This window comes from Balaenoptera acutorostrata, chromosome 21 (assembly GCF_949987535.1).
Source record: "Balaenoptera acutorostrata chromosome 21, mBalAcu1.1, whole genome shotgun sequence".
Lineage (NCBI taxonomy): Eukaryota > Metazoa > Chordata > Mammalia > Artiodactyla > Balaenopteridae > Balaenoptera > Balaenoptera acutorostrata.
Window position 1 is genome coordinate 25,164,754 of NC_080084.1, and position 13,966 is coordinate 25,178,719.

Sequence of the window (13,966 nt, forward strand, 5' to 3'; positions counted from 1 at the left end):
AACCCTCAGAAGGAAAACAGATTCCCTGGAATGGGGAGATTTCGTAGGCTCAGATTTTCTATATTTCTGAGAGAGGGAATCTCAGAGAGGTTAGGGAATGGGGATTATGACTTGAGGGTCCACTACAAAGCAAAATAGTCCACCAGGGACACCGTTCCCTATGGAAGGCACCCAGCCAGGAAGTCGACAGAGGGCAGAAATCTAGCCAGCCCTTCACTTGATTTACACCATAGCCAAATAATAAAAGGAGTGTCTTTTCTTATTCCCACAGGCTGGTGGAGCCCTGAATCAGGCTTTCAGCACCAGGGAGTTCCTAGAGGATGTCCTTTAGGCAACTGTGATTCAGAGGCGCAAAGCTCAGACCTCAGATGCAGTGGAGGTGAGGGATCAGAGGGTCCTGATCCTTCCATGGAACTTAGGTGAGGTGGTGAAATCCCAGAGAAAAGAAAGGCGATGCGGTGTGGGTGGGCATTCCCCCGGAAGTCCCGTGACTGAGGATGTTGGTATGAGAGCGGCGGGCCGCCCCCAAGGGCTCCCGTTAAGTACCACAGAAGTAAGGGAGGGAGACCCCTAACTTGAAGGGCCTTTGTGGATAAAGGCATGAGACCTGGGTTCTAAAGAAGGACAAGACGAGATTATGGATACTTCAGCAGATTCAGCAAGAACAGATGTTATCAAAGAACAAGTGGGTTCCTTCCCCGCCACTGAACGTCCTGGTCTCATGTAAGCCCCCAGAATGGGGCGCAAACCTAAGATAAAAATGAGAGCAGGGGCTTCCCTGGTGGCGCAGCGGTTGAGAATCTGCCTGCTAATGCAGGGGACACGGGTTCGCGCCCTGGTCTGGGAAGATCCCACATGCCGCGGAGCAACTAGGCCCGTGAGCCACAACTACTGAGCCTGCGCGTCTGGAACCTGTGCTCCGCAACAAGAGAGGCCGCAATAGTGAGAGGCCCGCGCACCGCGATGAAGAGTAGCCCCCGCTTGCCGCAACTACAGGAAACCCTAGCACAGAAACGAAGACCCAACATAGTAATGAATCAATCAATAAATAAATCTTTAAAAAAAAAAAATCTTTAAAAAAAAAAAAAAGATGAGAGCAATCCCAGATAACTGGGTTTTCGTTTCCACCAGTAGCAGAATGTAAGCTCCAAATGGAAATTAAACTTAAAATATGGGAAAATATCCTGATGGGGCATAGGATCACTGCCTTCATCATGACATGATTCCTTCCTATGCGATTCAGAAGGGATTAATGCACGTGATCATCTATTAGCCATAAGTCAGGAACTCTTCCAAAGAGACTATACATTGGCAACAAGAGAAGAGATTATGTCATGTCTGTAAATTTCCTGTTCAAAGTTCCTTTTTTGGGGGAAATTATCTGTGTTTGCAAGTTTTGCTTTGTGAGAGAAATTGCCATCAAGGGTTTTGAATGAATTAGGAGACCTCCGATGGGATGTAGCCATTGGCACACAACTTCAAAAAAAAAAAAAAAAAAGCAGTAAGTGTAAGAAACCCCCTCCTTTTGAGCAGTGGATTCTTGGCCACCAGTTGTAACTTCACAGCCATAGCGCCCAAAGACATTGTGACTAGAGCATATTCTCAACTCTATCATTTGAACAATTTAAAGAATTTCATCTTTAATCAGAGGATACTGTTCAAATATTGCTTAGCCCTCTACTTTAGGAAGAGTAAAATGGTAGTATAATCATTTGGCTGTTTTTTTCTCTCTTGGTGTCCTGAAATTTGCTCATTGTGGTCTAAAGGTGTCTAAATAAAGTCTGTTTCAGTGCTTCTCAAACTAATGTGTAGTCTGACCATTAAAATTTTTTTTCCTATTCATTGTGGATGTTATAATTTTTTAAGTGTAATGAAAATAAATTACTAGAAAGTAAAATGGAAAAGATACACAAAATACAAATCCAAAAGTTTTGTTATCAGTCCACAGACATAAAGTTACTCTGTCAATTGCTATAAACTTTGCTAAAGATTTATCCTCACTTTCTGTACTTATCATGGATTGGTAACAGGTAACTAACTGGTAACTGCTAACATATCAAGTACACACGTTACCTATCACATTAGAAAAAATTCAGAATGTGTTTTTTAAATACACAGCAGAACATAATAACTCAAATTTAATTTTTGAGACTTCAAATATAACAAAGTAAAGAAGATAATTTAAAGCTTAAAAACTTACTGTATAAGACATTAAGAACAAAATTCTTTTCTTGGGTTTAAGCAAATGCTAGACATGAATGACCAAGTCAAGTTCATTACTTTTAATGAAATTGATGGTCATATGACTGTAATAGAAAGTAACAGTCATATGACAATTGTCTACAGAGCTCACCATTCATCCCTGTGGAAATGCAAACGCCCAGCAAAAAGCATTACTAACTCTGGGAAAACTCCAAGACAATGAAAACAGAAAGGCCCAAGACAATTTCTTAAAGAAGGACATTTAAATTTCTTCTCGAGTTTTATAAGGTTAGGAACCCATGAAAGTGGATTTTGTGATGAAAATATTTTCATTTATTCTTTTAATAAGTATTTATTAAATGCCTTTTGTGGGTGTGTGTTGTGTCACAGGACAAAGAGTTTATCATTTGAAAAAAGATATGCTGCGCATATATATCATACGATCACTGGGTAGGAATGCGCAAGCGCTGTATGAGGTACTGGCTACGTACAATTTGATTTGTGATGCTACTGATTATTCTGCAGTGTCTCGAAAAGTAAAAAAGTTTGATCCTAGGGTGGCAAATACATTTTCTTCTAGGTATTGTACAGCAATGAGTGGTAATACTAATTAAAGTAACCTTTATCGTCTGTAAATTTTACAGGGAAAATGATGAAAGATTAGAGTGTACTGCAATTTGTTCTCCCAAATAATTGCACCAAAAGATGCCATTTATTACAGTTGCACAATAAATATCAATGAATTTTTTCTGTCGCTCTCTTTTTCTCCTGCAATGTATTCTTCAATGAAACATGTTTTCTATTTTCATTCCTGTGCCAAGAAGCAGATAATAATCAGATACTATTTTTTAAACACTTCTCCATGTGTTAGGCACTTAAAATATTATTTCAATGAATTTTTGGAACATCCCTATGAGGAAAGTATTATTATCTCCATTTTGTCAAGGTGGAAAATCTACAGTTTGGAAAACTGAAGAGCTTGCCCAGAATTACACAGCTAGCAAGTGGTTTGAGATTGGAATCCAACTCACTGGATTCCTGCCTGGGTCCTTAAGTATCACTCCAACTCTGGGCTGCCTCAGAGAAGTCCCTGCATTCATTTTATTGGCAGTCAAGTTAACAAGTCCTTCAGGCACCAACTATGATCTTTCCACATTTACATGACTTTAACAAGAAAACTCAATCACTCAAAAGAGCAATGACTCTCTGTTATCAGCGATAATTTAAAAAAGATAGAAATACTTCCTGACTGTGTGATGTTTAATTCTACCAACCTTCATACACAGTAATTCTCCATCTATCTACCTTATCTACTGTTAGAGATTCTTCTATTTGCAGAACAAACGAAAAGTCCTTTTACAAGGTGATAACTGTGTAGTTCAAACTGGAAATGCAAAAGGAGGTAGGAAAGGGGGCTGGGGAGACCAGAAACCAGTGTAAATGAGGGACAACGTTATATGTGAAAGACACAGGGAGGTGAAGGTGAGGATGAAAGTGCTGAATCACACATCTGGGGGTGCAGGAGAGTGAGCTAAATAAGGCCACTCAGGATCTCTGCCTCTGGTTCAAATGTGGCCACCAGTATGTCTTGTGGACTGAAAAGGGCGAACCCCTCTTCTGTGGGCCAGTCATGTATTTAATCCATGAATCAGAGATCAAAACTCATGCTATTACATAGCACCTTAGTGAAAAAGGAAAAGGCTCTGAATTGAGAGTTTGCATATGTCCCCACTCAAATTAATTTCACTATTTTTAGTTTTAACAAAGGCCAAGGACAGAATCAGGTCAAAGGTAAAATACATGGGTTTTCTTCCAAAAAATATAAACTGTGAATGAGGACTTTTCTTTGTAAATGAGTGTGGTGGTCTTCAAATTAGATTCATGTTTCTCAAGATTTGCTTGCACTTGTTTTACATGTATCCACATTCTCTCTAGCTGTGCTTTTCCCCCTCCCTCTCTTATTCTTACTGTAACCATCTTCCACTGTCCGCGTCCCTGGGCTTGAGAAAACCAAGTACACGATTTTGTTATTAATCAGGCAGGCTAATAACTAGCAACAGCTAACTGCAAACTGACAGATCAGGTAGCAGCTGTAAAATTTAAATCCAGGGCTGAAGCATGTTTGTTTTTTCAGTGTTATAAGTAGCCACCCCAGAAATCCGGGAGTGAAAAAAATATACTTCAAGATGCAAAAGGTCTGTAAGACTGAAGGAAAAATTCCTTTCTTTCTTCTTTTCCCTTATCCGTTTGTAAACTTCATGATTAAAAAAAGAAATGAGGTATGGAAGGAAGGGAACATGACTATTTGCATATGTAAAAAAAAACAAAAAAAGCTAACGTACTTGAAGGGCTGTCCGATGTCCCATGGAGAGAACAAAGGCACATAATTAGGAAGATCCTTGAACACACATATCTGTACCTATTATTCCTCAAAGCAATTGTGTAAAATTCAATGTCTGCCCTTTCAGTACAATTGGATATCTTTGCTAATGTAGATTAGCATACTGTAAATAGTGCCAAATACGGTGTTATTCAAAAAGTATCCATTAAGCATTTTTGGACAATGCAAACATGGTTTAAGATGTTCAAGAAAGGAAACCAACACCAGTGCTTTCCACTGGCCATGCTGAATGTTTCAGTGCCTGTTGGAAAAAAACACTAAGACTAGAGTTTAAGGTCAGTGTGTATATCTGTTTGCTCATAAAACATTAATTGCATAAATGTTAAGGACCAGTAGCCAATAACAAAGGCCTAATTCCTTAGACATATGGATTCTAGCCACTTATCCAAATGCAATTGATTTTCCTTAGGGGGAAAAAAAATCAGTTGATACATCTATTTCATAATATAATATTTTAAATGAAAAGGAACGACTTACTCTTTAACTTATTTTAGCACTGAGATGAATGGCATGCAGTTTTGTGAAAATAGTTATTTAAATTTTGATTGAGTTAGAATCAGTCTTAATGCAAAAGTTTTCCTGTCCATTTTTGGGGGGAGAAGAGAGCTTCTCTGCTAACAGGCCTGACCATTCTTCCTTTGCTAGATTACAATACAGAAATCTCCATCCATGAACGGGACTTTCTGGTTTGTCTTTGACCATTTCACTATCCTTTTGTGAAATTCAAGAAGGCTGAACATTTTTATACCCACTTAAGAGGAGCTATATCTTCTCACTAAAAAAATAAAATTTGCCTTTGTTCTAAAATCCACATTTTACAAGAGGAATGTTTTCATCACTGCTCCTGGTGGTGAAAGGGTAGTGTGTGAGTGTGTGTGTGTGTGTGTGTCTGTGTGTTGAGGGAAGTGTCCCCTAATTCCCATTGAGATGGCTCCCACGAAATCAGTCAGCGTTTCCGGAGTACCTCAGGGCCCCATGGCAATAACACAGGAGCGCTAGGCTATATGATACAAATCCATTTGTGTCAAATGATGTTATACACATGTAAATCAACTCGATGACTCACACAAAAAAAATCCCACTTAGGATGAGAATTGGGGCTGATCCTTGAAAAGGAGGGAGGCGCCCTGTGTCTCACCATTTCTTAAAATTATAGCTGCCAGTGTAGGTATCGGGTACCCTGCACATCCGCCGTATCCTGCATTAGAGAAAGGCTCCTTTCTAAGTCCTTAAGGAAACCTGACTATCAAATGACCTAAGTCAAAGCTTCAGCTGGAAAAGAAACAAAATTTTGTCCTCCTCTCCTTCAAGTCCTGCTTCATCTTCCCTCCCTCTCTGCTAGTGAACAGCAGAGGATTACCTCCGAGAAAGTTGATCAAAAGCCTGTCACAGCCTGTGTTTGAAAAGAAAAGAAAGCCGAGGAATAAGGATCCAAGAAAAGGGCAGGGACGTACCCAGGGCACTTAGTGGAAGTTACTGCAAATAGTGCAGTTTTGTAAGGGGCGCCTGGTAAGGTGGGTGTGACAGGTGGAGACGCAGGGGTCCCAACCCAAGAAGGACCTGCCTGGCCCCAGCCGCTACTCACGCTTCTCGGCCGTCCTCCGAGTCGCTGTCCGAGGCCCACTCCTCGCCGAGGTCCGGCAGGGTGAAGAACAGGGTCTTGGGGCCAGGCCCGGGGGGCACCCGAGTGCCGGGCTCCCGCTCCGCCGCGCCGGGCGGGCGAGGGTTCGGTGGGCTCGCGGTCACACTGCCGCTGCCCGCGGAGCCCCCGATGGACGGCAGCGCCGCCCAGTCCCCGCCAGGGCCCGGGGGCGGCCGCGCCACGGCCACCGGGGGGGCGGGGGAGCCGGCTGCGCCGCAGACGCCGCTGGGGGGCGCCGCGGGCAGGGGCGGGGGCGAGGGCCGGACTTTGGCTGCTCTCGGGCTACTGGGCAGCCAGCGGGGGGTCCCTCCCGCTTCTGCCGTGCGGCTCGCGACCGAGACCCGGGGGTGGGAGGCGGCGAGCAGAGGATGGAGCGGGGCGGGTGTCGGCTGCTGCAGGGCTGGCGCCCCCCGCGAGCCGGAGCGGGAGTCGGGCGCCAGGGCTGGAAAGAGGGTCAAGGTCGGGGCCGTGCCAAGCCAGGTGCCCGCCCCGATGCCCGCCGGCCCTGCGGTGGCTGCGCCTCGCGAGTGGCTGGAGGAGGCGACCGGCGGGGGACCCGCCGCGGGCGCCGTCGAGGTCTTGAAGATTTTGGCAAAGAGAGACCCAAGGTCCAACACAGCGACCTTCATGTCCTGGCCTTGGAAATGCTGTCCTGGCTGCTGGCCGAACCTCAAGTCCGCGGGGAGCCGGGCTGCGGGGCTCCATCCACCGCCGCCCGCAGGGATCGGGACGAGGCGGCCCGGGGCGGGGACGGGGGTCGCGGGGTCCCCTCAAGCCGCGCACCCCGGGAGCCTCTGGTGCTCTCTCCACCCGGAGGATCCCCCCCGGGCGCTCGGCCCCGCTCGGCCGGACCTGCCCCGACGCGGGGAGCAGTCCCTTCTCTGCCCTAGTGCTGCGAGACCCCGAGGGCCAGGGGTCCGGGAGCCCACGGAGGCGACTTCTGCAGCTGCCAGCGCCACCACGAGCTGAGGAAAGAGGTCCGGGCCTCCGCCCGCCGCAGATACCCCGACGGGCCCCCGGGACCGCGCAGGCGGTTGCTAAGCTAAACAAAAACCCTGCTTAGCTCACTGCTAATTGGGCCCCAGACTGCAGCCTGGGGCTGCGTCTACAACGGACACCCTGGCTCCCCTCCTTGATCCGTGCCTTAAAGGAACACTCTCCAATTTCTCCATCACCCTTAGAGCTTCACCAGATTCGCAGAACTCTGGGCTGATGGTGAGGAATTTGACCATAAACCTGGGAACGATAACCCTGATTCCAAAAGATCTGGGACTTACCCAATCTGACAAGACCAAAGGAACCATGGCCAGCTCTCTGAGAGGAGGGAAGGTTAATAAAAACATGTATTCAGATCATTTCTGGAGTATGAGCTTTCAGGTTTAAGCTGCTAATCATCTGATTGATTCTGAACATATGTAATTTAACTTGAAGGGACAGGCAGCAAAAAAGGGTCACTGCTGAGTGAAGCTTGATTCAACTCACCCAGTTCCTTGGGAGCAGCCCTTGTCTGCTGCCATGTCTCAGGGTTCCTGATTTTACAGGCCCAGGACCTTCATAGCTGACCAGCCTCTTAGGGTGGAGCCCCACTTATTTGACTCAAAAATACTGATGCATAAGCCCCAACTCAAATGTGTTAACTAATAACTGCAGTGTTGTCCTTTGCTCTTTCCCTAGGGGAGGAATTCCTGTTGAGGTCAAATTAAGTTGGAAGATTGTTAGGTGAGCACAGAATCAAAGCAAGGGGAGTGAGTCATATATATGATATATATTTCATATACAGAGGGCAGTAACCATAGGAGCAAATCACCCTCCTCCACCTTGGAAGAGCAACCCTACATGAACAGTGCGGGATTCACCCACCTGTCTTCAGCTCTCTAACTTTAGATATTTCTATGCTTTCATTACTAACCACTTCCCTCTATGCACATGATTTTCTTTAAGTACGCAGATACTGTCAATAAGGCTACAGAAAAACTCCTCCTCTTGCAAATCCCAGCCTTGAAAGCAGTCTGTCTCTGAGGTGTGTTTGCATGTATCCTATCTTTTATGGGCTGAATTGTGTTCCCCATAAAGATATGATGAAATCCTAACTCCCAGTCTGTGTGAATGTAATCTTATTTGGAAATAGGATCTTTACAGATAAAATCAACATAAGACAGGGTCATTAGCATGGGCCCTAATCCAATACCCTTAAGAAGAGAGAAATTTGAATGCAAACACACAGGGAGAACACCACGTAATGACAGAGGCAGAGGTTGGAGTGATGCAGTTGTAAGCCGAGGCATGTCACTCTTTGAAGGCCATAGCCTGACATTAGTAAGAGGTAAGGAAGAGCCTTCCCTACAGATTTCAGAGGGATCGTGGCTCTGCTGGCATCTGATATCAGACTTCTAGTTTCCAGAACTATGACAGAATACCTTTCTGTTGTTTTAAGCCGCCCAGTTTGTGACACTTTGTTATAGCAGCCCTAGAAAACGAATACACTATTGGGGTAGTAATTAATATTTGGGGTGCTTCATGATCATAGAATCTTCCTGGTACCTCTATGAAAGTCTTCAGTGGGTATATTTGGCTCTAAAAAGTTGGCCACGAATTAAAATAATGATCATAATTGTCTAAAAATATCTACAGGGAGGGGACCTCCCTGGGCTGTCCAGTGGTTAAGACTCCATGCTTCCACCGGTCAGAGTGGCCATATCAAAAAATCTACAAACAATAAATGCTGGAGAGGGTGTGCAGAAAAGGGAACCCTCTTGCACTGTTGGTGGGAATGTAAACTGATACAGCCACTATGGAGAACAGTATGGAGGTTCCTTAAAAAAATAAAAATAGAACTACCATATGACCCAGCAATCCCACTACTGGGCATATACCCTGAGAAAACCATCATTCAAAAAGAGTCATGTACCACAATGTTCACTGCAGCTCTATTTGCAATAGCCAGGACATGGAAGCAACCTAAATGTCCATCGACAGATGAATGGATAAAGAAAATGTGGCACATATATACAATGGAATATTACTCAGCCATATAAAGAAATGAAATTGAGTTATTTGTAGTGAGGTGGATGGACCTAGAGTCTGTCATACAGAGTGAAGTAAGTCAGAAAGAGAAAAACAAATACCGTATGCTAACACATATATATGGAATCTAAAAAAAAAAAAAAAATAGTGGTTCTGAAGAACCTAGGGGCAGGAGAGGAATAAAGACGCAGACGCAGAGAATGGACTTGAGGACACGGGGAGGGGGAAGGGTAAGCTGGGATGAAGTGAGAGAGTGGCATGGACATATATACACTACCAAATGTAAAATAGATAGCTAGTGGGAAGCAGCTGCATAGCACAGGGAAATCACCTCCGTGCTTTGTGACCACCTAGAGGGGTGGGATAGGGAAGGTGGGAGGGAAAAGCAAGAGGGAGGGGAAATGGGGATATATGTATACATATAGCTGATTCACTTTGCTATACAGCAGCAACTAACACACCATTGTAAAGCAATTATACTCCAATAAAGATGTTAAAAAAAAAAAAATAAAGACTCCGTGCTTCCACTGAAGGGGGTAAGTGTTCCATCCTTGGTTACAGAACTAAGATCCTGCATGCCGTGCTGTGCGACAGAAAAAAAAAATCTACAGGGAGGATGACAGAAAATATTAAAAGGACGGGGAAAAATATCATTGTGGGTTAAACAGTGGATGTAAACTTCTGGCCAGCCAGCTTCATGAAGAATGCACAATGGATGAATGATTGATCGTTCTGTTTGAGGGTCCTTTGAAAATGACCGATAATTGCAAACATGATAAACAATACTTCACAAGATGCTAGGTCTTTTATACCCATTGTTCATCCATCAACAGGCTTTCAGACAGATGTTAGATGCTACCAGGCTTTTCTGTTAATTACCTGGAGCATGCCATTCTCAAAACATGAGCCCCAGGTGATGTACCACGATGGTCTGGCTCAGGCAGAGTAAGGAAATGAAAGTAAATGCAGTAAATCATTGTTTCTAACTTTGGCAGTGTTGATTTTAGACGGACTTTATTAGAAATGTCACAGCCATGTTTTATGTGATAACACTCTTATGCTTACATTGGTCAATTAACAATTTAATGAACTGGTTTTCTGATGTGTATAATAATGCTTGGCTACATCACTGAGAAAGTATTAGGAAGTGATGGCCATGTTGCTATGAAGAAATGTTATGTTTTGAAAACCTGAAAGTTAAAACAAATAACCTGAGGAATTAATCTGTTTAGGGATTTAAATTGTCTCACTTAGCACAACACCAAGGCCAACATTCTATAAAGAAAAAGTACTATCAAATTTTATTACTAAAATAAAACACTAGGGCTTCCCTGGTGGTGCAGTGGTTGAGAATCCGCCTGCCAATGCAGGGAACACGGGTTCGAGCCCTGGTCTGGGAGGATCCCACATGCCGCGGGGCAACTAGGCCCGTGAGCCACAATTACTGAGCCTGCGCGTCTGGAGCCTGTGCTCCGCAACAAGAGAGGCCGCGACAGTGAGAGGCACGCGCACCACGATGAAGAGTCGCCCCCCCTTGCCGCACCTAGAGAAAGCCCTCGCACAGAAACGAAGACCCGACACAGCCAAAAATAAATAAATAAATTAAAAAAAAAAAAGTAAACTGAAATTCTTGCTGTTTCTTCATCACCTTGATTGACTGAACAAATATAGTTACACTGATAACATTATGAAACTTAACTTAAGCAAATGGGACAATGCTGTCTTCTTTAGTATTATCCTCTGTGAGCTCCAGAGCTTGAGTTGGTTCACTTCTTTCTGCCTCTTCAAAATCCATAGATCAGGGCAGATTGATAATTTCTGGAAGAGACTTTATTTTTTTAAAATAAAATGGCTGCAACCTTGAAGAAGTGCTTAAAGAAACCAATGGAACGATAAATACCTTAGAAGGTGTAGTGGACGCTGTAGTGAACCACCAAGCTCTCGCCGTCAAGGGCTCGGGCATCTGTTCTTCCAGGTGCCCAGAGTGTTGCCTTCTGATGTTTCACAACTGAGCCCCTGCTTTGGAATTGCTTTGTAGCAAAGCTTTTTGTTCAAGTCATACTTCCTTCCTGGGGCTGTCTACATCCAATGACTGGTTGACGTAAGGCTATAGCAGTCTAGCCCCTACGCCTAGATTTGCGTCAACTCTGTAGGGCCATTCCCACTCCAGAGCTCCCCATGGGGTCCACTAAGGCCTCAGCTGCAATTGCAATTGACTCAAAGCTCATCATTCTCTCTCTTCCCAATCCAGCTTATTTCACTCCCTTGTAAATCAGAGCCCTCCCCTAACCTGCTTCAGTTAATCTCCATCTTGGAGTCTGTTTCCTGGGGAACTGACTTAAGATAAAAGCAAGCTAAGAATTCAAAACAGGTTTCCCAGAAATTCTCACACAGAACTGGAAAAGTTCCACCATTGAAAAGTGCCATGACTCCTCCCTCATGATTGTTTGTTAAACTGGGGGCGGGAAGTCACATAACAGACCCAGTTTCTTCCTTGGACAGGAAGATGGATCAAAGCTTAGTTGCAAGAGCTAAGAATGGCTAACATATCACCTGGTGTAATTAGTAACTAATGATCAATTGATTGTCATGCTTTGCTATTTTAATACAGGCTTATATATTTATTGGGAAAAAAACCGCTTCAAATCCCCTTCTATTATGTGAAAGTAAGCCTGGATGTTTGGACTGTGAAATTATAAGTTATGCTCCTCTATTCAACTAGGTGTCACATAAATCTAAGTAACAGACCCCAAGAGGGAATTTTATTATAATTTCTGGTTTTGCCAATAGAAACCGATAACGTTACAATTTCAAAATACCTAACCTCTTAAATCTAAACTCCTCTGCCACGCCCTCTGCAACATGGTTCCATCCTCCACAGTATCTCCACTGTCTCCCAACACCAACTCATGTCTCCCTCCCTCCTTTCCACCTTCCTCCTCACTCACCAAAATCCTACCCGCCTTTGAAAGGTCTGATCTTCCTCCATGGAGCCTTCCTTGTCCAGGTCTATCCCCAAGAATCCCTTCCTACCCCAACTCCTACTGCCCCATTTCCTACAATACATTTCATATCCAATCATACTCCGTAGTGCTTAGTTAGCACAAGGCTAGGCACATGTAGCTAGCTCCTCAATGAATATAATTTTTTGACAGCTTTACTAATAAATAATTAATATATAATTTTGTACTAAAAATTCACCTGTTTTAAGTGTATGATTCAACGATTTTTAGTAAATTTACATAGTTGTGAAATCATTACCATAATCCAATTTTATAACATTTTCATCACCCCCAAAAGATCTCTGATGCCCACTGTCTCTATAGATCACAAGAAATGTATTTTGAGCTCTTGAGTTGGAACATCTTTACGTTTTCTCATGATCACCATCACTTACTACTGAGACCCTTCTACAAATAATCTAAGGTAGACATTGGGAAAAGTAAACATTGTTAAATAAATGGCATTGAAAACCCCCCTACTCACTAACAAATTGATTGCATCTACTTCTTATTACAGCCTAAAAGGTGTCATTTTTAGGTAAAATCTAAATTCCTAGATTTATTTCAAACTCCATGTTGTTGATTCAGCTGGATTTTGTTTTAAAAGTGAAAACGGGAAGGAGTTGGGGTGAACCGATTACATGATGACATCCTGAGAGCATTCAGACAAGTCAGTTCACGTGTGTAAATTAAATAGGTCAGCAAAACATCATTTTCTGCACTCCCTTTGTCTTGAACCCAAGGGAGATGGACTCCTCCTGAGAACAGTTAGAGAGGATAGCCTGCAGAGTTCAGGATGCTGCTTCCTGTGTGGGTCAAACACAAGTCAAGGCTTATGCCTTTTACAAGTTTTAATTATATTCAGTTAAACAGGCCACCTCTTGTATAGCCTAACCTCATAAATATTAAGCAACTTCTAAAAAAATGACATTTGAGCTCAATTTAAATTGTGTGCATGTAATCAACTACCTCATAAACAAATAAACAAGAGAAAGAAAGCAAAATTACTTCCTGCTCTGCTTTCCACAAACTGACAATATATTGATAAATTCATAATAATAATAATAGATTTAGAAATATTTCAGTGAGGTTGAGAATATTGATAGATAACATACAAAGTGCATCACGAAAAAACTAGTTGTGATTTTTATTTTATGATGCCAAATTAAAACAGGATTATTTCACAGTTAGAAAACAAATCTTAACAAAAAAACTACAAAACACGTGTCTCAAGTGTGAGGGTGGTGTATAATGAGAGAGTGAAAATGAGTTCTCCGTATATTCATGTTGTTGTAGAGTCCTTCAGAACCAGCAGTACAGCGGGTATTACGTTTTTTTTAGGATTATGTGAACTTAGCCCCGAGAATACGGAACTATTTAAATCAAAGTTCCAAAGTGTGACATCTCAAATGTTCCCTAAATTCAGCAGACAAATGAGTGCTTCAAGTATATAAATTATCTCAACATGATCATTTCAACTCTCCTTTATATTTGAATACCAGAACTATAAAGGTATTTAAAAGCTATTCATGTCTATTTCCAATAATCAGACTCTTTTTATTGTAAAACAAAAATAAAACTTAAAATAATCATAAGGACTAATTTACACACAGCATACTTTTTTATGGTATAATAATATATTCTATGGGAATGTATTATACCAGGATCGTCATCAGTAATGATTTGGGAATAGTT

At 42.9% G+C, this 13,966-nt stretch overlaps 1 protein-coding gene across 1 annotated transcript in view; it reads right to left on the reverse strand.

Annotated features, from left to right (window-relative positions):
* FAM149A (family with sequence similarity 149 member A) overlaps positions 1 to 7,544 on the reverse strand; it is a 38,790-nt gene extending 31,246 nt beyond the window's left edge. The window contains 1 exon segment of the mRNA XM_057537462.1: positions 6,189 to 7,544. Coding sequence (XP_057393445.1) covers positions 6,189 to 6,874 — 686 coding nt within the window. The 5' untranslated portion in view covers positions 6,875 to 7,544.
* Positions 7,545 to 13,966: the final 6,422 nt, after the last annotated feature.